At 52.0% G+C, this 27,680-nt stretch overlaps 2 protein-coding genes across 6 annotated transcripts; one reads left to right on the top strand and one right to left on the bottom strand.

Moving 5' to 3' along the window:
* Positions 1-1,354: 1,354 nt before the first annotated feature.
* Positions 1,355-14,489, bottom strand: PPDPF (pancreatic progenitor cell differentiation and proliferation factor). 3 transcript variants are annotated; one of them, XM_088174801.1, is made up of 5 exons: positions 14,422-14,489; positions 2,953-3,041; positions 2,163-2,237; positions 1,902-1,998; positions 1,355-1,695 (listed from the first exon to the last, which is right to left on the bottom strand). In XM_088174801.1, the coding sequence occupies exons 2-5, from the start codon at positions 3,005-3,007 to the stop codon at positions 1,584-1,586; spliced, it is 339 nt and encodes a 112-aa protein (XP_088030927.1). In that variant the 5' UTR covers positions 3,008-3,041; positions 14,422-14,489; the 3' UTR covers positions 1,355-1,583. The 3 variants fall into 3 exon arrangements, with proteins under 3 accessions (XP_088030927.1, XP_014729419.1, XP_088030926.1); XM_014873933.2 differs by lacking the exon at positions 14,422-14,489 and adding an exon at positions 3,797-3,969; XM_088174800.1 differs by lacking the exon at positions 14,422-14,489 and adding an exon at positions 3,493-3,578.
* Positions 12,583-27,678, top strand: EEF1A2 (eukaryotic translation elongation factor 1 alpha 2). 3 transcript variants are annotated; one of them, XM_014873922.2, is made up of 8 exons: positions 12,583-12,651; positions 14,117-14,320; positions 18,367-18,546; positions 19,533-19,829; positions 23,939-24,089; positions 25,464-25,720; positions 26,302-26,536; positions 27,235-27,678. In XM_014873922.2, exons 2-8 carry the CDS (start codon positions 14,177-14,179, stop codon positions 27,360-27,362), a joined length of 1,392 nt encoding a protein of 463 aa, XP_014729408.1. In that variant the 5' UTR covers positions 12,583-12,651; positions 14,117-14,176; the 3' UTR covers positions 27,363-27,678. The 3 variants fall into 3 exon arrangements, with proteins under 3 accessions (XP_014729408.1, XP_088030924.1, XP_088030925.1); XM_088174798.1 differs by lacking the exon at positions 12,583-12,651 and adding an exon at positions 13,494-14,003; XM_088174799.1 differs by lacking the exon at positions 12,583-12,651 and adding an exon at positions 13,512-13,692.
* Positions 27,679-27,680: the final 2 nt, after the last annotated feature.

Below are 27,680 nucleotides of genomic sequence, written 5' to 3'. Positions count from 1 at the left end.
CCACAACCACGTGTCCCAGCTAGCTAGCCCACCTTGCCTTGTCTTACTCGGAAAGTTTATTTTATCTTGATTTTCCTGTGTTTTGTGAGGTTTAAAAGCTGCCATGTGCTTTCTGGGATGCGCAGCCCCACAAGAGCAGCAGTTTGCTGCCCGACTGGAAATCACATCAGATAAGTTGCTGCAATGGACTTGGGGGTCACCTTCAGGGTGCTGGCAGCCCCTGGGTCCAGACTGTGCCCAGACTGCTGGAATGCCCCTGAAGCCATTCCCTTTGGATGCACACACTGACACAGGGGGAGCAGAGGTGCCAGTGCTGCCCTGGCCCCTCGGAGGCACAGGGGACACAGACTCTGCCCCAAAGGCAGGGACCAGTGCCTGGGGAAGCAGAGCTCAGTGAAAAGCTTACTCAACACTTTCCACCATAGAAACAACAGATCTGGAAGTGACCCTGGATGCCCCTGCAGAGCAGACAGAAAGCAGAGCAGCCACTTGCCCCAGCTGCTCCCTGCCCTTTGCCCTGCCAGCACAGGACACCAGGAGGCACAGTCACAGCTCAGGGGTCCCATGGCCTCAGTTGCCATCGGGGCTGCAGCACCTGGTGCACACAGGGCCAGCCCCACACCTCATGCTGCGGCTGGAAGCAGAGCAGGAAGATTTGGCACTTTTAAATCAACCTCTGCAAGGCTTTTTTTTTGCCTCCAGCAGGAACAAAGGCACTCCCTTCATGCAGGCACCTGCAGGCTTTTGTTTTCCCAGCTATCAGACTGGTCACAGAAGGATCAAACAACCAAAGTGGATAATTGAAGGCAAAAATCAGGCAAAACAGCGCTTAGGGCAGTGCAGCACTTGAGCCAGCTGGGATCCAGGGCTGCAAACCCAGTGCAGCCTCTGAGCTGCCATCCACACCATGAGCTCCAGATTGATATCCAGATCCATAAAATGCATGTCTTGAGCAAGTTTTATCTCTCTCTTCATTACAGAGGGGTCACTGTGCACCCAAATCCTTCCCCCAGCCCCAGCCACACCTGCTCAGGCCCTGGCACTCACTCCTACCCCTCAAGGTACCAAAGCAGTGCAGGGCAGCCATGTGTTCAGGAGCAAAACAAGTTCAGTGCCAGCAGGGACAGGCTGTGTAGCCAAGTAAGGAGAGAAGAGGGTGAGGGAAGGCGTGTGCAGCACCACCACAGCCCAGCCAGATCCTGCTCATGTGCAAAACACACACTGCCCAGTGAGTCAGGCTGGCACGGGGCACCACCACATCCTGCTGCTGCGGTCAGGAGCTGTGCTGGGTCCTGGTCCAGCCCCACCAACACCTCTCTGCTCGCTCCTCCACGGACAAAAACAACCGACAGCGTTTTAAAAGGCTGCTCAAGTTTATTCGTGTCCATTGTGTGAGTTTAAGGTAATAAAAAGGTGTTACCAAGTCTTGGAGAGGGCTTAGTTACACTGGGAGAGAGTAAAAAAGGCTGGAGTGGAATCGTCGGGGTCGCTGCAGTTTTCCATCAGAAAGCAGCACCTTTTTCTTGGAGCAGCCACTACTCTACAGGGGAGGGGCTGTGCCTGCCAGGGTGGGGGAGCCCTGCTCACACCGAGGGCCCCGCGCTGGACTCGCTGACGTGACGCCTCCGTCCTGCACCTGGGGCTGCCACCAGCGCACAGGCCATCGGTCCAGTGGCCACCCGCAGAGCTCCCAAGCTGCAACACACAGCAGAGAGAGAGTCAGCCATCATGCCGACCCCCAAATGTGGCATTGCTGCTCTGTATTTATTCCTGCAGCAAAGGCGTGGGAGCCCTGGGCATGGACATGGTCCATTGGGTCGGAATGCACCCTGGGGGATGCAGCAGGGATAGCCCCAAGTGTGCTGCATTGGTGCTCCCTCATGTCACCTCAAAGCACTCACCTCTCCTGGGACTCTGACACCGTTGTCATGGCTGGGTGAGTTGTCTTCCCAAAGAAGAAGCTGGCCCACCACTGGCCGGGGTCAGACTTGGGCAGATCTGAGGAATGGTGCATGACAGGGAGAGTCCAGGTCACTGCAACCTGGGCAGCCCCACGGCCACCCCATCCTCATCCCACAGGAGAGGCTGGGTCACCTCCAGTAAGATTTCCCAAGGAGGGACTGGGAGCAGAGTCCCCATGAGCCAGGACAGGTGACTCTTACCTGGGCCGTGGGGGATGACCTCCCCAGAGTACTCTGAGCTGCAGGAGCTGGTGCTGGATGTGGAGCTCAGGCGCCCTGTGGAAAAATCGTGGCCATCAGAAGCACTGCTGACCCATGGCCGTGCCATGAGAAGGAAAACACAGCCTTGGTGAGGCTGTGCCTGGGTGATACGGCTCAGCCTCATCACTAACTCACTCCACTACTGTCCCAATTTAGCACCAGGCCAGTAAAAACCACTAGGAAGGGAATACTGGGGAGATTCCAGCTGCAGGGAGCAGAAAAACACCTGAACACCTCAGTAGGAAAAAATATACAACCCCAAGGACAAAATTTGGTGGCTTTGAGAGGCCTCTGCAGATGACTTGAGGCCAAGAGGATGCAAATTCCTGTGTATAATCCATATGCTTTTAGTACAACAGCTACAAGCCTGCTGCTTGTTTCATCTCAAGGGAATCCTTTAATTCCCTCTGGTTTAAGCAATCCATTAAACCAGAAACTCTTTCCTGGGTGAAGTACCAGGAGCAACCATTGCCCAGACTGGTTTTGCAGCTCATTTCTGAAGCAACAGTGCGAGGCAAAGCCGTCCACTCTGTCCCCTACAACCTTAGTACCAAGTGAAGGAGATTTAAGCTCCCTTTTCTCACTAAATGCTCGTATGGGGCTGCAGCTGAAAGTACAGACCTGAGCTCAGCTCCATCTCTGCTGGAGCCACATCCCCCCACAGCTGGCAGAGACCCCCATGTGCTCAGCCCCCACCCCAAGCCCACCCCAGCCCCCAGCCCGCCCTTACTTCTGCGATAGTTGTGCGTGGCCATGAGCGAGCCGCTGGATGGGATGGATGCCATGGTTCCTGATCTTGGTTCTTGTGCAGATCTAAACCTGGGAGCACACAGGCAGCCGTCAACACCCACCGTGACCCACCCCTGCACCCCCAAAAGCTGCAGGGGTGAAAATGGAACCAGTGTGACTACTGGAGAAATGAGACGTGCAGCCCTGCACTGGGAACGGCGGCTGGTGCTCACTGCACATGGATTAAACCCACAGCTCCAAGAGCTACGTGCAAAGCCAAAACAATTCCGACATACACAACTGCGTGCCCAGAGCACAGCCCCTTCCCGACCCCACCTCCCCGGGTGTTTTTCTTGCAGGAATCCAGCTCCCCTCCTTGGATCAACATCTGGAGTTACAAAATCCCAGGCGGATGTTGCATAAGGAGCAAAGAAATGTTGAGCTGGGGCACACACCGAGGGTGTTCCTGCAAGAAGTTCCAGCCCCAGCCGTCCTCTGCAGCCTCCCCGTCAGCCACAGCCGGGACAAACCCGCCCTTCACCTTTGATGTGGTTCAGCTCCAGTTCTGAACTGGAGAAGTTCTCTCTCTCTTCCGCCTGCAAAACACCTCCCTGCCAGCAGCTGACTCTTCCCACAGTCTGACCCCTTATTTTCCAAAAAAAAAAAAAAAAAAAAGCTCTAAAAAACCGCTCAGGGGGGTCACACTCGCCAGCTGCCAACAGCTGGCGGGCACCGAGCGCCATCCGGGAGCATCAACCTTTCCTCCGCGGGGGAAATTCCGACAGCGCAGCTCCCTCACAGCGAACACGGCTCGGGGCCATCCCGATCCCCTCTCAGCAGCGTACCTGGGCGGTGTTCGGGCTCCGGCGGGCAGGGCAGGGCAGGGCAGGGCAGGGCAGGGGGTCCGGCACGGCTCGGTGGCCGCCGATCGCTCGCACCGCACGGCCTGAGCCGCGGCGCTGCCGAGCCGCCCCCGCTCCGCGATTTTATCGCTCCCGACCCGCCCTGCCAAGGGACGGCCAATGGCAGCGGGGGCGGGCCCGGACACGCCCCTGACATTGTCGCGATTGTCGCCGAAAGGAGAGGGGACGCCCTGCCAAAGCCACGCGGAGCGGTCAAACAACGCCCGGAACGCGGAGAGAGGGGATTGAAAAACCTCTGAGATGGTTCAGCTCCAGATCGGGAGAAATTTCTTTCTCCTTTCAAGAAATGTTGTGTTTAAAGTGAGGATAAACATGAAAAGTAAATAAATATGGATTCGAGGGGTTCTGAGCTGGCTGGGGTTTATCAGTTTTGGGAGAGAACACTTTATTTCAGAGGAACAGCTTGCAGCAAGGCCAAAGTACAACCCACACCACAGACCAGCTCCTCTGCGTTTGGGTACCAGGGTAGCATCCTGTACAGGTGCTGCTCCTTAAACCCCTGGTTTTGTGGGATGTGAGTCTGGGAGGGCCAAGGCAATGGGTGTGTGTATGAGGAAGCAGATCTGTTTAAGAGGAACAGAAACTTCACAGAAAATTTATTTTTGTTTGGAAATGGAGTTGAGAACAAAACACTCGAAGAGATGCCAGAGCCTTAAGGTATCTCCACAAAGGCAGTTTGTACTCAGTATATCTAAAATGTTGCTCATTTTTTCTCCCCTAAAATTCAGTAATGCTCCAGGGCAAAGCTTTGCAGCCCAGCATGCTGAGGGATGCAGTAAAACCTTGCAGTTCAGGTGCAGCTGTGGGAAAGAACATTTTTGGGGGATGATGCTTTAGCCCTTTTAGGGACTGAAGGCAGAAGGGAGCCCACATCGCAGCCTGGGCTGGTTCTGTCACAAACTCCCCGTGCAACGAGGTTCATTCCTCCCTAGTCTGCTTTTTTCCTTATTAATCTGGAGTTATTCTTTAATCACCAGGATGAGGAACCAGTCCAGGGGAGGCTGGCCTGGGTTGCTCCAGGACATGGATCTCCCTGCACAGCTCATGGGGCAGTGAAAGGGCTGAGCTGCCCTCAGGGGTGTGATTCTCACAGGGGTATGGCCACCCCAGCATGGGGACACTCCATGTGAGCCATGTCCCCAGCTGACCCAAGAAGAAGGCCACCCTGACCACTGCCATGGACACTGCATGCACCTTCCCAGGAAAGCAGCCAGGACAGCTTTCAGGGAAAGACTTGGCACCAAAAGTCTGTAAATAAACAGATTATTTCCAAAATTTACCCCAGAGGTTTAAGTGCCAGCACAAGCACATGTGTGGTCCAGCTGAGGACTGAGTTCCTCCAGTTGTGCCTCAGGTTCCCCACTGATAATACTGACTCAGGACTTTCCAGGGAAAGATTTGGCTAAAGGTTGTGATGGACTTTGAATATACAAATTCCAAAAAGCAGTTTAACCAACCACGTGGTTGTTTTCATGCCCAGCACAAGGCTTTGTTTTTGTGCTGTGTGGCTGGGTTTGATCATTGGGTTGATTTCAGAGTCCTCACATTCCCAGCCCATTTGCTCCTGGCCCTGCCTGGCTGCACAGCATGGAGATTTCCACAGGCTTGGGAGATTTTTCTGGCCCAGAAGGGAATGACAGAAGGCTTAAAATTCAGTGCTTCAGACATGAAAAGTCACTTTTGTTTTAGTGTAGCCTCTGGTTCCTTTCTCAGGTTCTTCCTCAACTCCCTAGAGATGTATTCCTGCATCCTCCATCCCCCTAGTAATGTACAGAGCAATTAGAGTGTATTGATAGAAAGATTATATTCTATAATTGATGATATATATTCTCCCCAGCAGGTACAGGATGGCTGTGTACCCCACTGAGCCTGAGCAGGCTAACTGCTTTAATTAATGATGGAACAGAAATGAACAAACCTGCCCCAGTCCCTTTGTGCAATGACACCACTTACACCCACATTTGGGGCTGCTTTTAAAGGATCACCTCATTAAGCAGATGACACTGGGGGTGTGATGCTGCACCCACAGCCAGGAGGGGTGAATTGGGGCTTTGCTACTTCAGGAGGATTAGTCTCCAGCAAATCGTGCCTTGTTCTGCTTTTCCTCTCAAAATCAATTCCATTTTGCCTTAATGATGCAGCAGGAGCAGCATGGGTAGGACAGAGCAGCCAGGGGAGATTGATGGAGCCAGTCTGGTTTCCCAGGACAAAGCCTGTTCCTATCAGGTATGTGGAAAAGAGGAAGATACATTTCATTTATATTGATCAAGAAATAGTACTTTTAAAGTGAGCAGATGACAAGCTTTGGATAGATTTTTCTATTTGGTTTTCCTCTCATTAGAGCCTCTAGGCTAGAGCCTAGGACTGCAATCCTCCAGTTTGCTTTTCGGCAAGGTTTCTACGTTTTCCCTTTTTTTTTTTTTTAATCTGGCTTTTAGCTTCTGGCAACTGACTTTTGTTATCTGCCATTTGTGTGAGCCGTTGAACTTGGCAGAAATTTCTGGAAGCTGGCAAAAGCTGCAGAGCTGAAGGAGCTGCTGCCTGTGGACTTCACCAGCACTTGTGGAGGGCTAGCATCAGTGAGTGTTTGGGGTATCCCAATGGCTTCATGCTGCTACCAGATTCCTTCTAGGGATGTGATATCCCAGTGGCTTCAGGAATTTGGTCAAGAAAAGGTTGTCCAGCAGTCCCTTCCCCACCAGAGTGTGCAGCAATTTTCTCTCTGGGTAAGAAGGCAGCACTTAGTCCTGGCACAGCAGCAGAATCACAAAGCTCATCTCATTCCAACTCCCAGGGACACCTTCCACTAATCCAGAGAGCTCCAAGCCCTGTCCAACTTGACCTTGAACACTTCCAAGGACGGGGCAGCCACAGCTTCTCTGTGCAGCCGGTTCACTAACACAGACTTGAGCTCTCTACAGCGCTACAAAGCTGACCCTGTCCCACGGAGGCGTTTCCCTAATTCTCCCTCTGTCGAGGATCTCTTGCTGCAGAGGAGGGAGCAGGCAGGACCTATGTTCAGGCTTGTCCTTCTTTCCTCCTCCTCCTCCCTCTGTCGCTCCTCCTCCTCCTCCTCCCCTGCCTTTTCCCGGCTCTGTTACTCATTGCCAGGTTTGGGATTAGGGCAGCGTCCGCCCGGCACAGGCAGCTGCTGCCACCTATGGATAATAAATACCCAAAATATTGAGCCCAGATGCCACATTATGGCCACCTCTGGTCAGAGCCAGAGCAGCTGTGACACCAAGCCTATGCTCAGGTTGTGGCCTGATGGAAACGCCTGGACATCTTCCCCTCTCTATAAATTTAAATCAGAAATTTAAATCGGGGTTTAAATCAGAAAAGGGAATGTCCTGGAAATGTAGGGAATTACTTTCCTTAAGCACAGTGCTCGAGCAGCATATTTTACCTGCCATGTGGAAATCATGCTCTGCCTTTCTGGGACGTGCAGCAGTGACCCAAGTGCCACCTTGTCAGAAGAATAAACCAAAGTCAGATCAGGGCATGGATCACTGTCCCCATGGTGATGGGAGCACCTGCTGTCCTCACCTGCAGTCTGATTTCCCAAAGGGCACAGGGAATTGGCATCAGGACCCACAGAATTCTGAGTCTGACCTGAAAATACTCACATTGTGGAGAGAGTTAAACAGAGTCACAAACTGTCTGATTTGCCTGTGCAAAAAGTATGTCTCCAATTTGGAAAAGCCAGTGAAGAGAGATGATAAGTGCTTACTGTAATCCAGAGGCTTGTGGTGAAGTTGATTCCACAAGTTCCTGATATTTGGTTCATCTGTTCCTCTCTAAAAACTGGAAACTCATCTTGCAGAAACCAGCAGCAACACTGAGCAGGATCCCTGTCTGCAGAAAACTCCTGGACCAGAAACTCCTTTGTGGGATCAGGGGAGATGCCACTACCAGTCACTACAACCACATGAAAAGAAATGATTCACCAATATAAATCCTAGAGCTTTGATGGGGATTGGTTCAGCAAAAAAATTTCTCATTAAATTCCCTGATCCTCTTTTCACCCTCTGGATGCATCCAAAGCTTATGCTGTTATCCAGGTATCTCCTTTAACATTTCCACTAAATCCATCAGAAGATGTGGGCAGCCAGGGCTCTTTTCACTCAGTGGCTGTGGTTTGATAGGAAAAGCCATCCCTGGGATTAATCAGGCTTTTCCTAACTGGGAGATGTGCACAGCTGCCAAAACAAACACATCAATCTGGTGTAGCTTGACACAGCACCAGACATCTTTGCTGAAAACCCAGCATGGTCCAGGAGCAAGGCAGCATCCTGCAAACAGCACTAAACCACAGGGCAGAGGTGCCTTATCTCATTTGGGCTTGACCTAGATTGGGCTCTGCCCCATCCTCAGCTCATGGGGAGATTTAAGGGATCAGCATCTCGCAGCCCCACAGATGCTGCATCCAGGCACCAGAAATGTCACAATGTCCCTGATGAGATGTGGATGAAATGGTGTTTGTCTCCTTCCCTGGTGCTAAAAGATATTTCAGGGCATGGAAATGTTCATCCTGGCTGCTTCCCAGATGGCAACAGCTCAGGCTGAGCAGTTTTATTCTCCACAGCCTCAACCCCATAACTCAGATATTTGGTGGAAAAGGGGTTCCTGGAAGAGCATCCCCTGGAGCCGTGTGCTACCACTGACACCCAGGAGGAAAGGGGACATTTTTCAAGGCCTTTAAGCATTGTCCCTCCAGCATTGCTACCCCAGATCACCTTGGGCCCCCAATGGCTGTGACTAAACCCCGCTGGGCAGGTCCCAGTGGTGAGACCATGGTGGGTCCTAAGGAGCAGCCCACCCTGCACTAGGTACTCTGCTGTCCCATCAGGGATGGCACCAGACTCTGTCCCCAGCTGGCCAAGTGGCTGGAGGACATGCATGTCTTGTTATCACTTCCAAAGTTTATTTTTAAATCTCTAGCTCCAATTTAAAGGTATCAGAAGCATGTGCTGAGTGCTCAAAATACTCCCTTTCTCCTCTTTCCCCTGCCTTTCTGACCCATAAATCCTGTCTTTAGTTCTCCTTTCCAGGTCTACATGAGCATGATCTGAAAACCCTGCTCATGTTAAAAGTCCATGAAATCTACTCTGTCCCTGGAAGTGCTCAAGGCCAGTTTGATGAGGCTTTGAACAAACTGGTCTATTGGAAAGGGTCCCTGCCTATGGCAGCGGGGTTGAAACGAGATAATGTTCATGATCCCTTCCAACCCAAGCCAGTCTGGGATTCTATAATCCTATGATCTCTTCCTCTTTGGTGTCTTGGGCCAGGAGTGTTGCCAGGCAAACACACTGGGAGGGTCATGGCATGTAAACCCAGGGATCAAAGCCAGCTCCAGGTAAACGTGCTCTAGAAACCTCTGGGATGTACAGCAGAGAATCCCACCCTGTGTTAGCACCAGTTAATCTGGGGTTTAGCTGCAATGGGAATTCCTGTTCTGTGTGCACCAGCAGCCAGGATTGCCACAGGATGCACGATGTGTACAGGAGCAGAGGATGGACAGTGCCTTGGTGTTTCGAGCTTGTCCACTCCCAGCAGATGGTAAATGTTGAAATATCAGAGTGCAAAACCTCAGCAAAGCCTCCAAAGCTGGTGTGGAAGGAGCTGAAAGCCTGAACATGGGAAGAAAGAAATCTAACAGCCCCCACTCTGTCCACAGACTGCCTTTTAGAGGACAACCACCAATCTTGGATCTGCTTTTCCTATGGCTCTTGCAGGAAGCCCGGCTGCACTTCTTCCTTTCAAGGACTCTATTTCTTTGCATAGAAAGAAAATATCAATTTACAGCCATCCCTCTGTCCAGCCCCAGCTTCTCCCTTGTGAGACCAGAGCTTCTGGAACAACATCCGTGCTGGCATTCCTTGTGGCTGCCATCTGCCCTGCCCAAACCCCCTCCTTCAGAGGAGACCTGCTGCATTTTATAACCACAAACACACAATTGCTCAGTGAGCTGAACACCAGCGGGCAGAAACACCCCCAGAGCCAGGCAAATCCAGGCAGGCAGCCTGGGGTGTTCGCATCCCAGATCCATACAAATTACCAGCTCTGCAGATTATTCCCTCTCCCAGTCACACTGTGCAGGCCTCTTGGGGAAAAAAATAAATTCCAGATGTTATGTCTGGGCAAATGGAAATTTTAGCCTAGTTTAAAGCACCAGATCTCAACCCAGGGGCTGTGGGGCTGGGTGGAGTGGAGGTGATGATGGTGAAAGGAGTAGGAGGTCCCTGCCATGTTTGTGTGCAGCCTGCCCATCCCTTCCAGGGAAAGTCGGGGCTCTGTTTTCTTGAGTCACCCTAAATCATTTGGTGATGGTTTATGGGGAGGGTGAATCAAGCCTCATGTAGGGGAATTGTTTCAGCTGGATCTGGTGCCAGATGGAGGGAGATGAGGCGCTAAACTTCAGCCGCCCTCAGATTTCGCTTGCTTGGGTCTCTGTTATTTTACACGGCTGAACATTTAAGGGCAAATTTACACCATTTTTTGTAAAGCAAAATTATTCCACTCAGGCATGACAGCTGAGCTTGATGGTCCCTGGGACCACATGTGTCCAGTGAAGTCCTTTGCCCCGGGTGCCAGGCAAACCTGGGCACACAGCTGTGGCTTTAAGCCTCTCGAGGCTGGTGTAAAGTGGCTTAAGGGAGCTGGGATTAGCCAGGTCTGACAGCCCTCTCTCCTGCTCAGGTCCTGCACTATTTATAGGCTGATGGGTTGTCAGGCTCTATTTCAGTGCAGCACAGGGCACTGCCCAGTTCCCTTCTTCCTGCCTGGGAAAAGGGGTGGAAACTAAAATTCTTTTTACTGGGGAAGGAAAGGAGGCAGGAGAGGCCCATCCCATGCTCATCTGGCAGAGGTGACCAGGATTTATTCCATCCCCATCTTCATTATTAAACTCAGCCTTTGCCCCACTGAGAGCAGTTCCCAGGCTGTCTTAGCCCTTGTGTAAAAAAAGAGCAAAGCACTAAAACATGGATAGGAATAATAAGGGATTTATAAACCTCTCCCTCCTCCACGTTACCAGACTTGCTGTCCACCTCCAGCCCATCCAGACCTGTGATAAAGCTTCTACCCCTGTCCCAAAACAAGGCTGGGGTAATCTGTTTCAATCCTCTTAGAGCCTTCTCCTTGGAAGTTTCTTTTTATTTTTCCTGGCACTCAGTGCATTTTATGTTGTGCAAGGAACGCTTCGTAAAAACAAAAGATAGCTTGACTATCATATTTCTAAGAAAATACCAGTGAGCTATAATATTAATTAAAAAAGGCCTCCCTTTAAGCACTAATGAGAAGTTAGGAACATTTTTATCCACATGAGGAGTAAGTTTTTAACCATTAGTCTAGGAAGGTAAGAAGATTTTCATAAGGTTATCTAATTTAGCTGTTAAATTCACTGCAAGGATGGTCTGGGCCATAAAATTGTTCTGGGTTATTTCATACCTTTATTCAAAATTAGTTTTGTTTTGACCTATATTTGGCTTTGGGACACAGAAAATCTTGGATTTGCCTTGGAAATGCACAGTTAAGATAGACATAAATATTCTGACCACTACTTTTTTTTTTTTTTTAATGCATAGAAAATGTCATTCTATTACTGAAGGAGATTACTCATGTTTTCCTTGCCCTCCTAGGACTTGAACCCCACTTCCTGTTAAAAATGAGATTATGTTGTTAAGTCACAAATTCTTGAGCAGCCCCCATACATGTCGCAGGTGCAGAAATCTGTTTTGCTCTGTTTGTCCCTTGCTTTGTCACTTGCTCCTGGGCTGACACATTCCCAGCGAGGCAGAGATGTGGGGCAATGCCCTCAGGGTCTGCCCAGGCTGGGTTTTGTGCCCTGCAGGGACCCCTGTCCTCCCAGCCCTTCTGTACCCCACTGGGGGCAGAGCAAGGCATGTGGCATTTAGTGGCCCCCTCCAAATCCAGCCCTGTCCCTTCAGGGAGTTCAAGTCCCCCTGGGCCAGCACTTCCGTCATTCCCCCTGTCTTCCAAAAACGCCTTCCTCCCTCCATCTACCTGTCTTCCTCCCATCCCTCTATCTCTAGTCTCTCCATGTCCTCCATCCCTTCATCTCCCTCTCATGTCTTCATCGTCCATCTCTCCTGTTTCTCCATCTTTTATCCTCCCATCTTTTCCCCATCCCTCTATCTTCCATCCTGCTGTTTCCCTCTGATTTCAGTTTTCCATCTCTCCATCTTCTCCATTTTCCACCCCTCCACCTCTCCATTTCTCCTCCATTTTCCCCATCCTTCCATCCTTCTGCCTCCAATCTCTCCACCTCCCTCATTCCTTCATCTTCCATGTCTCCTGTCTCTCCATCTTTTATCCTTCCACCTTCCTCCCATCTTCCATCTTGATCTCTGACTTCAGCCTTCCAGCCTTTCACCTTCCTCTATCTCCCACCCCTCCATCTCTCCCCACCTCTCCATTTTCCCCATCCCTCCATCTTCCTCCCATCCCTTTATCTCCCATCCTTCCACCTTCCTTCCCATCCTTACACATTCCCTCCCAGTCCCCCTTCTCTCCCGCCTCTCCCTCCTCCTCCTCCTCCTCGTCCTCCTCCTTCCCCCCGTCCCCCCCGCGCCTCCTCCTCCTCCTCCTCCTCCTCGTCCTCCTCCTCCTCCTCCTCCCCCGCCCGGTACCGCATTGCCGTAGTGCGGGGGGGCCGCTGCATTGCGCTGCCGCCGTCGATAGGTGGGCCCCTCCCGCGGAGATAAAGCCGGCGGAGCCCAAGCCGGCAGCCTCTGGCCGCCCCGACCGCCGCCCCGGTAAGAGCTGCGGGACCCCGGCGGGATGGGGAGGACAAGCGGGATGCGGGGGGGGTGTCCTGCCCCGGGGGCTGCGGGGGATCAGTGCTCCCACCCCCACCCCGTGTGTGGGTGCTGTCAGCGCCTGGGGTGGGGGGTACCCCGAGGAGGGAAAGGATGGGGCTGGACCGTTCCTTCATCCCGCAGGTGCGTCTTCCCGCAGGTGGGAAATAAACACGCAAGCCGTGGTGCTTCGGGACGTGAAAATCCTTCTAAATGTTGTGCATGAGGAGGAAAACCTGATAATCTCCCCAGCTCCCCCCTCCCCTCCCCCCACCCTGCCTTTAGAATCATAGAATCCTTGAATGATTTGGGTTGGAAGGGATCTTAAAGATCATCACGTTCCAACCCCCCTGCCATGGGCAAGGATGCCTTTAGCTCCTCGGGGAAGGAATAAAAAAAATTCCTCAATTCCCAAAGCGATCCTGCATCTCCCCCCCGTGTGCCAGGGGTCTGCAGGGGACAGAGGGACCCGCACTCAGGACTGGGAGCTCCGGGCATCTCAGTGGAGCCACAAAATGGCCAGATCCAGGCTGGCAGGGTTCAAGGGCAGGAGGGACGGGACAGCCGCCGCTCCTGCTGCCCAAGGAAGCTTCTGGCTGGGAATGTTATCACCCGCATGACTGAATCGCTATTAGAGCAGCAAACTCCTCCTGACCTCCTTTACTTCTATGGGCAGATTCGTGAAATTGGATTTTATTAGACGTCAGATTAAAGCTCCTAATTGTGCCCGGTTTGTGTGCAGCTGCAGAGCCATGGCAACGCCGGGAGATGCCAGGACAGCTCCCCGGCTATATCCGTTTGCGTTTTTAGCCTCCTCCCTCTGTTCCATCCAGTTTAATGGCAGCAAAATATAATAAACCCCCCAAGTGCAGGCTCAGAGGAGCTCCGGGCAGCCCCGCTGTTCGCAGCCCTGCTTGGGGGAGCAGACGAGGGCTATTTTTGTCCACCCCATTTTGCAGACACTCTGTTGTCACCTGGACTGTGCCCAGCTGGGGAGTGGTGAGGGCACCCTCGGCTCCTCCCAGGGCACCCACGACATGGAGGAGATGCCCTCGGGTTTGGAAAGAGCGAGAAGGCAGCCCTGAGGTTTTCCAGGGAGGAAGGGCACCTTCGAAGCATCGATGACGTAGCCCTGGGAAATGGGGGTCTCCGCGAAGGCGGTGGAGGGCAAGATGCCGAAAAACACGGCATCTTGCTGAGTCTTGGAGGCTGGACGTGGCAGCCCGAAATAGCCCGGCTGGCCTCCTCCGGGGCCAGGCTGGCTCTGACCCAGCGAGGGCAGAGCTGCCAGACGGGCCGGGCACCCCCGGGTGCGTGGTCCAGCGGGAAGGTGGGGCGAGGGGAGGACAGCGTTTCCCGAAGGGCTGGGAGGGGGGCTGGCACAAGGGGGGCTCTTTTGACACGCCTGACTCTTCCCCCGCAGCCTCCCCCAAAAGGCAGCAGCGTTCCCACCGCCCCGGCCAGCCCCGCGTAGCCCAGCAGCATGGGGAAGGAGAAGACGCACATCAACATCGTGGTCATCGGGCATGTGGACTCTGGGAAATCCACCACCACCGGGCACCTCATCTACAAATGCGGGGGCATCGACAAACGGACCATTGAGAAATTTGAGAAGGAGGCTGCCGAGGTGAGGAGCCCGCCCCCACCCCGCATTCCCACCCGCGGGGATGCTCCGCACTCATCCCCGCGGGCAATATTCCCCTTCTGCTGGTGCTGCCCTTCTCTTACCTTCAATTTCTCCCTTTGTTCCCACCTATTTTTCTCCCTCTGCACCCCTGGGTCTTGCCGACTTCTCTGGCCTTGGGAAAATAGGCCATTTGGGCGCTCGCCACCCTCTTTTCCGGAGCTGGGGGACTCCCTGCTGCCGGCTGCTAATGAGGGCAGGGCACGGCGAGGTCTGCAGGATGGGTTAGGGAACCAGCAGTAATCGCCAGGATTCTGGAAAAGCCACAAACCATTTCAAGGCATGAAATTCCTTCTAAATATGATGCGTGAGGGGGAAAACCTGATAATCCCTCGCTGCATGGGTCAGGGCTGCCTGAATTTCACTCTGAAGCATCAGTTTCCAGTGCCTGCTGGGGACAAGGTGCAGCATTAGCTGGACCATTCACTTGATCCAGGTGAAAAACCTCATTCCCGTTTTCCTCAGGCAGGTGTGTAGTGAGAGTGGCAGCCTGTGATACAGAAAACTGAGCATTTAAGTTAAATTATTTTGTTTGATCCTTGCAATGGTGGCATTTATAAGAAATTTATCGTGCATGCATTTAGAAGCTGTCACACAGCAAAGTACCACCTGTGACATGGCAAACCCCAAGATTAAAGAGGAAGAAACAGTCTTGGGAAGAAAAATGTCAGCTGGGAGTCCTGAGAAATTAATGATGGTAAATTCTAGAGAGGTGGGAACAGCCTGGCTGTGTTATCCATAGGGCAGCTCCTGTCACTCAGAAGATGGCTTGTCGTCATCACTCCAGGAATGCAGATATCCTTTTCTTTTTTTCTCTCTCTCTTTTTTATTTTTCTTTCTTGGTGTTTTTTTTTTTTGTTGTTTGTTTGGTTGGTTGGTTTTTTTTTTTTTTTTTTTTTTTGGTCAAGATCTCACATTTCACATTTCATTGACCAAAAAAAAAAAAAATAAAATTACAGAGCTGCCACTTTTGATTTCACATTTTCCTGTCTCGCTGTCTTAACCTTTTTCATTTGCCGATAGCATCTGAGCTAAATCCCTTATTTTCCTGCCTCACTTTCAGCCTTTTTTTCTCATCCTTAAGCCAAAGAGCCTCGTCCTTCATACAAAATGATCCCTCTCCCCTGCTTTAAAATGATTGCTGATATCCTTCCACAAATCCCTCCCTTTACCTATAAGATCAGATAAGGCATGATAAGGTTATCGTCGATGTGATTGCAGTGATTTTAATTGAACAGACACTTTCACTGACTTGCCAGGATCTGCGGGCACCGGAGGCTGCTATTAATAGCCTATTGACTGAGCTTACAGACTCCATTTTCTGATGCAGGGCTGGGGAAGGGTTTGCTTCCATTAGGTGGCATTCACAGGAAATGGAGGCCTGCGTGCACCCAAAAGGCCAACAAAAAAACCCAGGGTCTGTTATTTTATTGAAGAGAAAAGAACGAGGATTTCTCCCTTTTTTCTTTTGATTCAAGGGCAGAGGTAACAGTATCTCTGAAAGAAGAGTTGTTCTGTTTTAAAAAAAATTAAATAATCAGTATTTGTGGCCTCCGAATAGAAAGCTGTCCCTCTGCTGGGGTTCGATCAGGGAAATTCAGGCTATTTCTGGCGCTGAACAGGGAAGGTATTGTGCAGAGCTAGATAATACCCTGGGTTTTTCAACACCAGCTCTGGGTAACTGAATACACCCCGTGAAAGGAGGGAAACTGTTTGCTAAATAAAGGATCTCATTTGTCTTCACGTTACGTGTGATGGTGAGCTCTGGGGGGGTCTCACACGTGATGAGCAGCTGGATGTGTGTGTGGACATGGCTGGTGGCAAGAAGGTGCTGATTCCCACTCAGCTGCCGTGGGAGAGCCAGGAGTCTACTCTGTGCCTCAGTTTCTCCATCCAGAAGGGATGTGGGATGTGCTGCTGATGGGGGAAAGGCTGTGGGATGTGCTGATTGACCTCCTGCCCGAGAAAAGCCCATTACTAATGCAATGCACTAATGCACCATTCCGTGCTGTATCTCCATTTCCAGCAGTAAATGAGCACACTCTGATGACTCCTAATTTTTCCCTGGAAGGGGGAGTTGGATGTGCATGCTGGAAAGGGTTAACCTGGCCCCATCCCTGGAAGTGCTCAAGGTCAAGTTGGATGGAATTTGGAGCAACGTGGTCTAGTAGAAGGTGCCCCTGTCCATGGCAGAGGTGTTGGAATGAGATGATCTTTGAGGTCTTTTCCAACCCAAACCATTTTGTGATTCTAAAATCCTCCAAGCTCTTGTTCTACCCCCTCACTAAATACAGTGTCAGGAAGATGCTCAGGAGCAGACTTGATTCTGGATTTTTCCATCCCAGTGAGAGCTCACAGCTTCCCAGAGGAGGTGGTGCATCCCCTCCTCGACCTGGCGTCCCCTCTGAGGAGGGGAAATCTTGCCCCTGGCTTTAGGATTTTGCCCATAATCCTCTGGAGCAAGCTGCAAAGTCATCGCAGCACTCAGCTGTTATGAAACAGGATGTCACCATTAATTCCTTGTGCTGGCTGGGAGCAGGGCTGGAGTGTGGGAGACAGAGCAGACCAGCCCCTGGGCATGGTGTGGGCAGGGCAGGTTTGGATGTGATGCTGTGCTCTCTTTCCTGGGGAGGCTCATCACTGTGGTGTGGTACCTGCTTTTGGGAAGTGCCTCCCTCTGACTGGTGATTGATAATGGGCCAGAAGAAACTGTGATTGCAGGAAAAGAGGGATGGATGGATGGATGGATGGATGGATGGATGGATGGGAGCAGGCTATCACAGCTCTGACCTTGCATAGCAATAGGAGATCATTAAATCATCTGCAAATGACCTCAATTCCTTTCTCTGCCTTAAAACCCCCTTCTATCTGAGGCCAAGAGCTGATGTCTGCAGCCCATTTTAACCCCTTGCTTTGGCCAGGCTCCCCTGACTGCCCCACACACAGCGTGGCCAGCAAGGGTGGACTTGTCCTGCCTCATCTCCTCCTTGGCAGGATCCCAGCTCGGACTGGGAGCTCGACCTCCATGCTGGGGGGAAAGCCAGCTCTCCCTGGCGTGGTGACATCAAAGGGCTCCAACCCAAAGGAGAAGGCCCTTCAGAAGTGCCACTGTGGTTTTACCAGGGAATGTGCTTTATCACAGGGCAGAAAGATTTACTGGAGCTAATCTCCCCCAGCGTGATTTCCTGCATTACAATGTTGGCTGAGATTTTGGCCATTTGGCAACGACAGTTGGTCTGGCTGCAGCTCACAGTAGCTTTTCCTGTGAATTTGCACACTCTGTGGCAAAAATCAATCACGTTTCTTTTCTGCTCATAGCAACCATCTCTCATTTCTTTTTCTTTTAACCCATTCCACCCCTTCCAGTTTTGGGCTCACTGATGTAGCAATGGTTCCCACTAACCAGGTGCCTCACAGGTCTGAGTCATGGATTAAAATCACAGAATCAGAGAATCATTTAGGTTGGAAAAGCCCTCCAAAATCATCGAGTACAACCAGCACTGCCAAGCCCACCACTAGACCATGTCCCTGTGTGTGCATCCCTGTGAAACCAGGGTAATTAAAACAAAAGAAATCTCATAAACAGACACTTTTCAATAACTCCATTAGCATTAGGGAATGGGATAAGTATATAAATATCCTCTCAGAGACATTTAGTGTGGCAAGAAGCAACTTTCCATATTTCTGTATAGGATTTCCCAGCAGCAGTGCAGGACCATGGTGTTTCATGGAGGAGACCTCATGGGTTGCTGCCTCCAGGTCTGCCCACCCAGCCTCACTCACAAATTCACTTTATGGCTCTTCTTCCAACCTCTCCTACATCCTGTTGAGGAGCATGTTGAGAGCAATATCTCCTTTCACCTGTATTTATTAGTAAATAGAATTTAGGGAATTTTACCTTTAAATGTTTGACCCTGTGTGAGCTTGGGAAGTGCCCTGGAGGGTGGGAGCTTGGGTTTCTCACTCGTTCTTGCCTCTGTGTTGGCCAGATGGGGAAGGGATCCTTCAAATACGCCTGGGTGCTGGACAAGCTGAAGGCTGAGCGTGAGCGTGGCATCACCATTGACATCTCGCTGTGGAAGTTTGAGACCACCAAGTACTACATCACCATCATTGACGCCCCTGGCCACAGGGACTTCATCAAGAACATGATCACTGGGACCTCCCAGGTGAGAGATGGGGTCCAGGGCATGGAGGGCTGCTAAAGGGGGGAGGTTGGGGCTTGTTCACAAGCTCAGGGTCATGCAGGTGATGTTAGAGTGCTTTTAGAGGGGGGAGTGGAGAGAGTTCAGCACGGTCGACCTAAGAGACTGGGTAGCACCAGGGGGTTCACACACCGTGGTCCTGCACCTCCCTGGGTGTCTGGGAGAAAGGGTGACTTTGGGCACAAAGAGGTGGATTCTCCACCCCATTTCCACCCACCTGAGGAGGTGGGATGAATGTGACCTGCCTGGAAGTTAGGATACTGCAAGCTACAGGCCCTTGTGTGTGTGACTGTTTTAGCCTCAGCCAAATGAGATATACAATCAACTTCCAACAATCCACTAGGTTTTATTGGATAAAGGAGGCTCCACAGATACCTTCTCCTTCCTTTCCCTCAAAACAGCTTTGTTCCACATTATATTGCCAAACCCAATGGCCTACCCTTCCTGAATAGGGAGGTTTCCCTCACTGTGTTGTGGGACATTCCTCCTTCTCCCTGTGACTGATAGGGTGAACCCCACTACATGCCCAGTGAGATTTCCACTGAGATACCAGTTGGTCTGGGCATGTCTTTCTTCAAACCCAGGCAGCTTTTGCTATGTATTTTGGTACAAAAGTAATCTGGGGAGCAGTTTCCATGGCTGGACCCATCACGTCCCTGGGTGATTTTTTTGTTTGCAAGACTTCAGTAGGGGTTTAAATAAAACCTTGTCTGTAGATAATCAAGATGAGGTCCTGGTCAGAGTCCTGCACCCAGGAGGGATCCACCCTGGTTTCCCACCCACAATGCAGAACCATGTGAGGTTGTCAAGTCTGAAATAGCACAGCTGGGTCAGTTTTAAGGCAGATCAGCAGTGTTGTGGGTAGCAGCTGGCAGGGAGTCATCTGTGACTCTCCAAAGCCCTCAGGGTGTCTCCAGGGCCCTGCAGCAGTTCATTTGCTCTCCCCCCAGGCTGACTGTGCTGTCCTGATCGTCGCTGCCGGTGTGGGTGAATTTGAAGCTGGCATCTCCAAGAACGGGCAGACCCGTGAGCACGCCCTGCTGGCTTACACACTGGGGGTGAAGCAGCTCATCGTGGGCATCAACAAGATGGATTCCACAGAGCCCCCCTACAGCGAGAAACGCTACGACGAGATCGTCAAGGAGGTCAGCGCCTACATCAAGAAGATCGGCTACAACCCGGCCACGGTTCCCTTCGTGCCCATCTCGGGCTGGCATGGAGACAACATGCTGGAGCCCTCTCCCAATGTAAGTGTGCCTTGTGTTACACTTCTCCCCCACCTCGAGGATCCTGACCCGAGCTGAAGATGAACTCTGTGCCCTGCAAACATTTCCTGCCCCCGTTGTGCTGGCAGCACAGAGGATGTGTCATGGAGCTCTGCTTGGCTCCAGGCAGGATGGATGGGATCACTGTTCATGGGTGCTGTGCCCAGGCACCCCAGCAACTAAACATGAGCATCTTCAGGGGATGATCTGTCTGGCTTTGCTTCTGGGCCAGGATTTGAAGTTTTTGCCTTGTCAGAACTGATGGTGACATTAGAGCAGCAATTGTCACTCTCAGCAGGAGCAGTGAGTGTGTTTTTAGGGCATTGTTTTCTGAGGAGAATAACACAATCTGGGGTCAGATTTGGAGCAGTTCCCACAGTGCAGCCAGGCTCCCTCGTGCTGGGTCTCAGGTGTCCTTTCCCACTGATGCTCTGTATCACTGCAGTGGCCAAACCTCCACTTCCAGAGCTGGGATCTCACTCCTAAAGGTGATGTTTTCTTAAGGAAGTGTCAGGTTTCCCATGCTAAAACCACAGTTCCCTAGAGCATCCATTTGAGGCTGCTCCTTTTCCAGCTGGTTTTTACTCCCTCTGTGATGGGGATGGTGGGGAGACAAAGGCAGGGTGTTCTGGGTGGGCCTGTGGCATCATTTCATGCAACAGAAGAAAGAGCTTGAGAAGGATGGAAGTTTTTGGCAAACAGGCTGCCCATAACACTTGTAATTCTGACACTGGTTTTGTTGGAGAAAAAGCTGCCTCAGGGTTAGTCTTTTAAAAAAATGATGGGCTGGAAAGTTCTGGCTAGAGGAAGGTCCCTGCTCTCAGGGTGACTTCTGTGTGACCTTGAGCAAGTTGCTCAGATCACACACCCCAGGAATCTCTTGTGAAACCAATGGGAAATTTGATGCTTAGGGAGACTTCAGGACATCGCCTGTGGATTAGGGCAGGGCTCTGTGTTGAGGGAGGCAATCCATGAGTCCAGCAGCAGCTGAGAGAGGTCAGGGATCACAGGCCTGAGGAAGGGGAGTGCTGCAGTGCAAACTCACACAGTCATAAAACACAGCTCCTGCCCAGCACAGGAAAGGCAGCTCGCTTGGGATGGCTTGGAAGGAAGGAATTACTGGGGTGCTTGGGAGATTCCTGTTCCCTGAGGAGCAGAGCTGGGATAAAGGTCAGCCACGGCCATGCCAAACCCAGCCCCGTGGTTCCTGGGTGCCTCAAATCAGGCAGGCTCCAAATGTCAGCAGCTGCTGGGCTGGGAAGATGATCCTGAACAATTCTCCTATAAATAGGCAGAGAGGGGAGGCACGGAGCAGGAGGAGCTCTGTACTCCCCTTCCTCCAGAGGGGTCTCAGGGCAGGTTCCCAGTGTGATGTGCTGCCTGGGAGAAGGCAGGAGGTGAAACAACTCTCTCCTTTTCCTAAGGAGGCTCCTGGGTTCTGCCTGAGTTAGGGAACTGGGAAGAAAACCTGGACTGGTCTGGAACAGAAGGGCTCTGCTGGAGAGGGTTGAGGGACAGACTCCTCCTCCTCATATTGCACCACCTCTGGGAAAGCTTAAGCAAGAACCTGGTGTAGATGTCTCTTCTCTCTTTCCTGGCCTGAAAAAGCTCTGATTATTTTCACTTGTAATTTCTGGACAGGTTTCACTGAAGCACAAGGCAGTCAAGTGACTTGTCTGTCTGTCAGGGGACTTATCAGAAAGTGGGGATTAGAGCCATGATGTCCCTGCAGCTCCTGTTGCCTCTGAGCAAGGGGGTGTGGTGGTAGATCAGCCTGGAACTGGGTCTGTGTGGGAGAATCCAGCCCACATCCCTGTTGCACAGAATCCTAGGGCCAACTGCAAAAAATGACAGCTGGGCTGTGCTTCCATCAAAGTTTGGCATTTGAGAGCTTTTTGGGAAATGAGGTGCTCTGTGAAGCAGCTTTATGATGCTCCAGCTGGCACAACAAGACCATTCCATGTGGTTTGGGAGACTTTCACCCCATGGGATGCTGCAACCCAAACACACCCAGTCTCTGGTGACAGGATGTGTGGTTGCCTGGGGCTGCAGCCTCAACACTGGGGGGGTTGTTGAGGTGCTCATGGGCTGGGCAAAATCAGGGAAAGGTGACTGCTCTGTAAAATAAACTTTGTGTGTAAAAGAGCTGGAGCTCAGCTGTTATTTTGGTGAGCTGGAGCCTGTCTGTTTGCAGGATTTGGTCAGATCCTACTTTTGCCATAGGAGTAGTGGAGTAGGAACTGCTCTTTGGAGAGCAGATTTGGGGAATACATGACAGGTTTTATTTGGGTGGCCATAGGAGGCAGCACAAACCAGGTTTTGCAGACGCTTTTCACCCTGAGGCCATGCTGAGGTTTTGCAGAGATTTGTTCCCAGAAGGTGTATAACTTCATCTTTACCTGATTCTTGGCATGTCAGAAGTCCCCTGGAGAGAGGGATGGTGTCAGGTGACAGTCAGGTGTCATGGGCTGTTATTTTCCTATGTGCCAGAGCTGTGTGGGGCAGAGGGACAGGAGCTGTGGGCACTTGGTGGCCATCATCCTCGAGAGCAGAGCCTGTGGGCAGGTGGCCACCAGGCAGCTGCTGGCACAGGTCCCTGCCTGGCATTTGGGCCATGTGACAGCAGAATGGGGGGAGGTCTGAGTCATCCTGCACATCACAGAGGCTCCCTCACCGCCTGGATGGAGATTTCATTTTGCCAAGCTGTTGCCTGGCTCTGGGTCTGGCTGCACGGCGAGAGCTGCAGTGCCCTGGGAAGAACCCACTGCAAAAGTGTCCCCAGGCTCCTCCTGCCACTGCCACAATAAAGACAAGTGGTGTCAGACATGACCCTCTGAAGGGGCTGACTTGAATGCTTTGGATGCAAGCTGAGTTCCCTGGCTGCATCCTGTCTTTCCCTCTCTCCTTGCCAAAGCTGGTGCAGATTGATGGACAGGAAGCCAGCCTTGGCATAGCCACATCCTGCAGGCATGGCTGTGAAGCTGGGGGCACTTTGGAGGTCTTGCTCCACCCCAGCCCCCCATGCCCACTGCACTGTGCCACTGGTGTTGGTGCTAAGGGAAAAAAGGCCACATGCACAAAGTGTGTGATGAATTTGGGACAAACAGGAAGCATTTGACATATTGTCAAATAAGAAAATATTGTCTAAAGCTCTCTGTGCAGAGGCAGGGGAATGGCCTTGCAGACTCTGATCTCTGCTTGTTGTATTAGAGTTGTCTCAGACCCAGGACTAATTTTTTGCTTACCAGCAAGCTCCAGGTGTTGCTACAACATCCAGATGTACAGCATCAGCCCAATAAAGCACTGCAGTTCCCTTCATTTAACCATGGTACCTGAGCACATTTGCATCCCCTTCTGCTTCTTTTCTGGGAAATTTTCAGTTTCAAAACCCACTTTAGGGCAGGAGAAGGGAGCATCTGTGAAAAGCAATCCTGGCAGCTGGATTTCCAGCATCCTCCCAAGCCAGGGTTTAGAATCCAGACCCTGGAGGAGTGATAGCAGGAGTGACTGGACAGAAACATCTCTCTGGGGCTCACCTTGGAAAACTTTGGACCAAAGGACTGAAGGCTGAGCACTTTGTAGCTGGGACTTGGCTGCAGACCCTGTGGTCCCTGTGCTGGAGGCAACATTCCTGGAGGGTGGGACCCAAAGAGCTGGTGCAGCGCCCATGGGGTGGTGTTGGAAGTGAGGGCTGTGAGTTTGCTGACTTTAACCACTCCCATCCTTTTTCTCCTGTTAATGGCTCTTTTCTAGAAGAGAGAGGGAGATTGAGCAAAGAGCAGCAGATAAGCCTGGAGGGATGGTGGAGTGGAAGGAGCTCCTTGCCCCCCTGGTAAAACCAGGACATGGCAGGACTGCCATGAAGGTTGTCCAGGTGGGACATCTCCCTGAGTTCACCTCTAGGTGCTGAGGACAGCACATCACTGAGTGTTGGAAGTGTTCAAGGCCAGGTTAATGGGCTTTGGAGCAACCTGGTCTCATGGAAGGTGTTCCTGCCCATGGCAGAGGGGTGGAACAAGAAGGTCTTTAAGGTCCCATCTAACCCAAACCATCCTGTGATTCCATGGCTCTCTGTTGCTGCTCTCTTCCAGATGCCTTGGTTCAAAGGCTGGAAGGTGGAGCGCAAAGAAGGCAACGCCAGTGGGGTGTCCCTGTTGGAGGCCCTGGACACCATCCTGCCCCCGACCCGCCCCACAGACAAACCCCTGCGCCTGCCCCTCCAGGATGTCTACAAGATTGGAGGTGAGCTTTGACACTCCTCTGCCTTAACTGGAGTCTTCATTCCATAGAAATCTGGGAATGACATTTCCTGGTGTTGGGAAACTGGAGGGATTTGACTCTTCAAACCAGAAATAATGTTGGAGAAAAGGGTGGTAGCTCCTGGGCAAAGACCCCATTGAGCCTGGGCAGTCCGGGGTGGAGATGGACATGCCCAAAGGTGCCCAGGGACCAGGGAGGAGCAGCAGGTTTGTGAGCTCTCCCCAGGGAACACATGATGCCAAAATGACTGCAAATTTGTGTGTCCCAGAGGTCATGGATGGCAGGCAAACTGGAGGCAGCAAAAAACATTCTGTGACCCAGATGAGAGACAAGACCAGCAGGGAGGGCCACTGAAGCTGGTACATGGCAGCTTGGCTGTGACCTGCCCAAGCTTCCCAAATGCTGGTGTCCATCATCAGCACCTCCTCCTGCCGAGCTGTGCCAGCCATGTAGGGAGTGCCATGGCTGACACGTGTCCCCTTCCCTCTGGAGAGGTGATGGGGACACTTTGCTCAGCTGTAAATACCCTGTGAGCTCTCTGACCTGCTGGCATAAGTGGACAGCACTGCTAATTCCCTGGCTGCTGGATCAGGCAGGCACAGCCTTTCCAGTCCTTTCCCACCCTTTTCCAAGGACACATGCACTGCAGGGGCTGAACATGGGATTTAGCTGGGTTTTTAATGCAGGCTGCTGTTGTTTGCAGTGGAGATGAAAGGTGGTGAGCAGGTCTGTGCCCTCCCCTAGCTCAGTTAGGGCAAAAGGATCTGGTTTTACTGGGAGGCAAGTCCTTGGGGAGGAGAGACACCATGGGAAGAGGGGAGGTGGAGGCAGCAGGGTGGATGTGGAGGAGCAGATGGGTCCAGCCAACCACTTCAATCTCTTTTCAGTGCTGTTTCTCTCAATCATTCTTCACCTGCCTCCAAAGGGGAATTTTCCCAAGGCATCCTGGTGACACAGGGTATAAAAGATCCCAGCCATTTAATAAGCCACCCTCATTCTCTGTCACAGCTGGTGGTGTGGCCATCAGGGATGTGGATAGTGTTGTTGCACACATGCTGGGATGTCCCAGTCCATGCAGGAGATGCCACAGCTGCTCCAGGAGAACTTTTGGGGCATGGACTTTCTGACTATGGGTTACTTCCTTTTTTACAAAACTTTGAGTAGGAAGGATGGACTTACAGTGATTTTCAAGGTTCTGATGTTGATCTGCTGAAAACTTGGGGGTTTTGGGCAAGGAGCAAACGTGTTCTTTGGTGACAACTACTGGAGAAATCTTGCTTTTGCTGAATCCAGGTTCTGGCCCAGGGCCATACCACGCAGATTGAATTTTGCTGCACTCTGTCCTTGTCTCCACAGGGATTGGCACAGTCCCCGTGGGCCGAGTGGAGACCGGAATCCTGCGGCCTGGCATGGTGGTCACCTTTGCCCCTGTGAACATCACCACTGAGGTGAAATCCGTGGAGATGCACCACGAGGCCCTGAGCGAGGCTCTGCCTGGTGACAACGTCGGGTTCAACGTGAAGAACGTCTCGGTGAAGGACATCCGCCGCGGGAACGTCTGCGGGGACAGCAAGTCGGACCCGCCGCAGGAGGCAGCGCAGTTCACGTCTCAGGTGAGCACCACACCTGTTGAGGCCACCACGCATGGTTTGCCACTGTGCTGGTTACATCTGGGCGAGGGCAGCCTCACAGGGGTTTTTCTCCATGAGAACTTCCTCTGTGAGTTGATGGGACCAGTTGGAGGCTGGTTTGGTTATTGACAGCCTGAGAAACCAATTGGAGAAAGTTAGTGCACTCTGTGAAAACACATTTTGAAGAAGGTAACCCGGAAAAAAGCTCTCTTTCTTTTCCTGCTTTGTTCAAAGTAACTAACCTGGCCCAAGCCCTTCGCCCAGGCCAGGCCGAGGTGGGCCTGGGAGGCTACTGGGCCCCATTTGCAACCAGGGGCCCCAATGGGCAGGAAGAGGAGAGGCCCATTTCTAAAATCTTGGCCCTCCCTTCTCCCCCCCTCCCAGATCCACAGCTCAGCAGAGCCCTGCCGCCGGCTCAGAACAGCCGAGGGGTGGCTGAGCCCACCCAGGGAGAAGGGGTGGCCATGGGCAGTGGGTGCTGCAGCTGAGCCCCAGGGAGGCTGATTGAAATCTTAGCCATCCCCCAGCTCCCAGCCTTGCCATGACACTGCTCTGTCCCCCAGGTGATCATCCTGAACCACCCTGGCCAGATCAGTGCTGGCTACTCGCCCGTCATCGACTGCCACACCGCACACATCGCCTGCAAGTTCGCCGAGCTCAAGGAGAAGATCGACCGGCGCTCTGGCAAGAAGCTGGAGGACAACCCCAAGTCCCTGAAGTCGGGTGATGCAGCCATTGTGGAGATGATCCCTGGCAAGCCCATGTGTGTGGAGAGCTTCTCCCAGTACCCACCCCTTGGTAAGGGAACGACTCTTTGGAGGTCTCCTTTGGAGGAGCTTGAGGGCTCTGGGGGTGCAGGGCTCACACCAGACATGCTGAGCTTTTCCCAGTTGGATGGGGAGGGAGTTGAGGATGTTTTTTGCTTCCCTATGTGCTGCCAAGAGGGATTTCCAAAGGCTGGGTTATCTCTCTGGGAGCAACACCATTTTCCTTTATGGTTATTAAACTGTGATAGTTTCTGAACACAGAAACATTTTCCAGTTTCCTCCTCTCTGCCCTAAAACAACTGGTCAGGAGAAGAAAGAGGGAAGCTTATTCAGTAGAAGTCACCTTTTAATGCAGGGAAGTGCCTTGCTTGATTTCTAGGATAGTTTGGATTGGAAGGGACATTAGAGGCCATCTTGTTCCACCCCCCTGCCATAGGCAGATACACCTTCCACTAGACCAGGCTGATGTTGCACATCTGGAAGCTTTAGCAGTGCTGGGAGCTTGCAGAGAAGAGATGGGGTCTAAGTTTAAAAAACAATAATTTAAATAGAGGGGAGCATCAGGACTAGCACGGGTTGATAGCTCAGGGCATATTCCTGCAGCAACCTGCTCCAAGGGCAGGGATAACACACGGCACCATGAGTGGGGGGTGTAGATGCCACCACCACCCTCCCAGAAGAGCTCAGCCTCGCTGTCCCACTGGCATTCCTCCTCTCTCTGTCCCTCAGGCCGCTTCGCTGTCCGTGACATGCGGCAGACCGTGGCCGTGGGCGTCATCAAGAACGTGGAGAAGAAGAGTGGTGGGGCTGGGAAAGTCACCAAGTCTGCCCAGAAGGCCCAGAAGGCTGGCAAATGAATCGTGGGCTCCCAGTGCATCGCGCAGAAACCATCCCTGACACCAGGACGCTGCCACCGTCTCCCCCGGGCGCACGTGTGCACATCAGCTTGTAAGAGTTTATATGTCAACGACTGGATGCTCACCATTAAGGTCCAGTGGAAATTCTTTAAAAGGAAAAGCATGTTCCAGCGTTTGTGAGGCTTCATGTTAATTTTACCAATAAAACTGGTACAACATCCACCGTGGAAAAAAAAAAAACAAAAACAAACCAAAACCAGACAAATGTCCCCCCCCCAAAAAAAAAAAAAAACAAAACAAACCAACCAACCCAAAAGG

Source organism: Sturnus vulgaris, chromosome 17 (assembly GCF_052056855.1).
Source record: "Sturnus vulgaris isolate bStuVul1 chromosome 17, bStuVul1.hap1, whole genome shotgun sequence".
Taxonomy (NCBI): domain Eukaryota; kingdom Metazoa; phylum Chordata; class Aves; order Passeriformes; family Sturnidae; genus Sturnus; species Sturnus vulgaris.
This window is presented reverse-complemented; position numbering and strand designations above follow the sequence as displayed.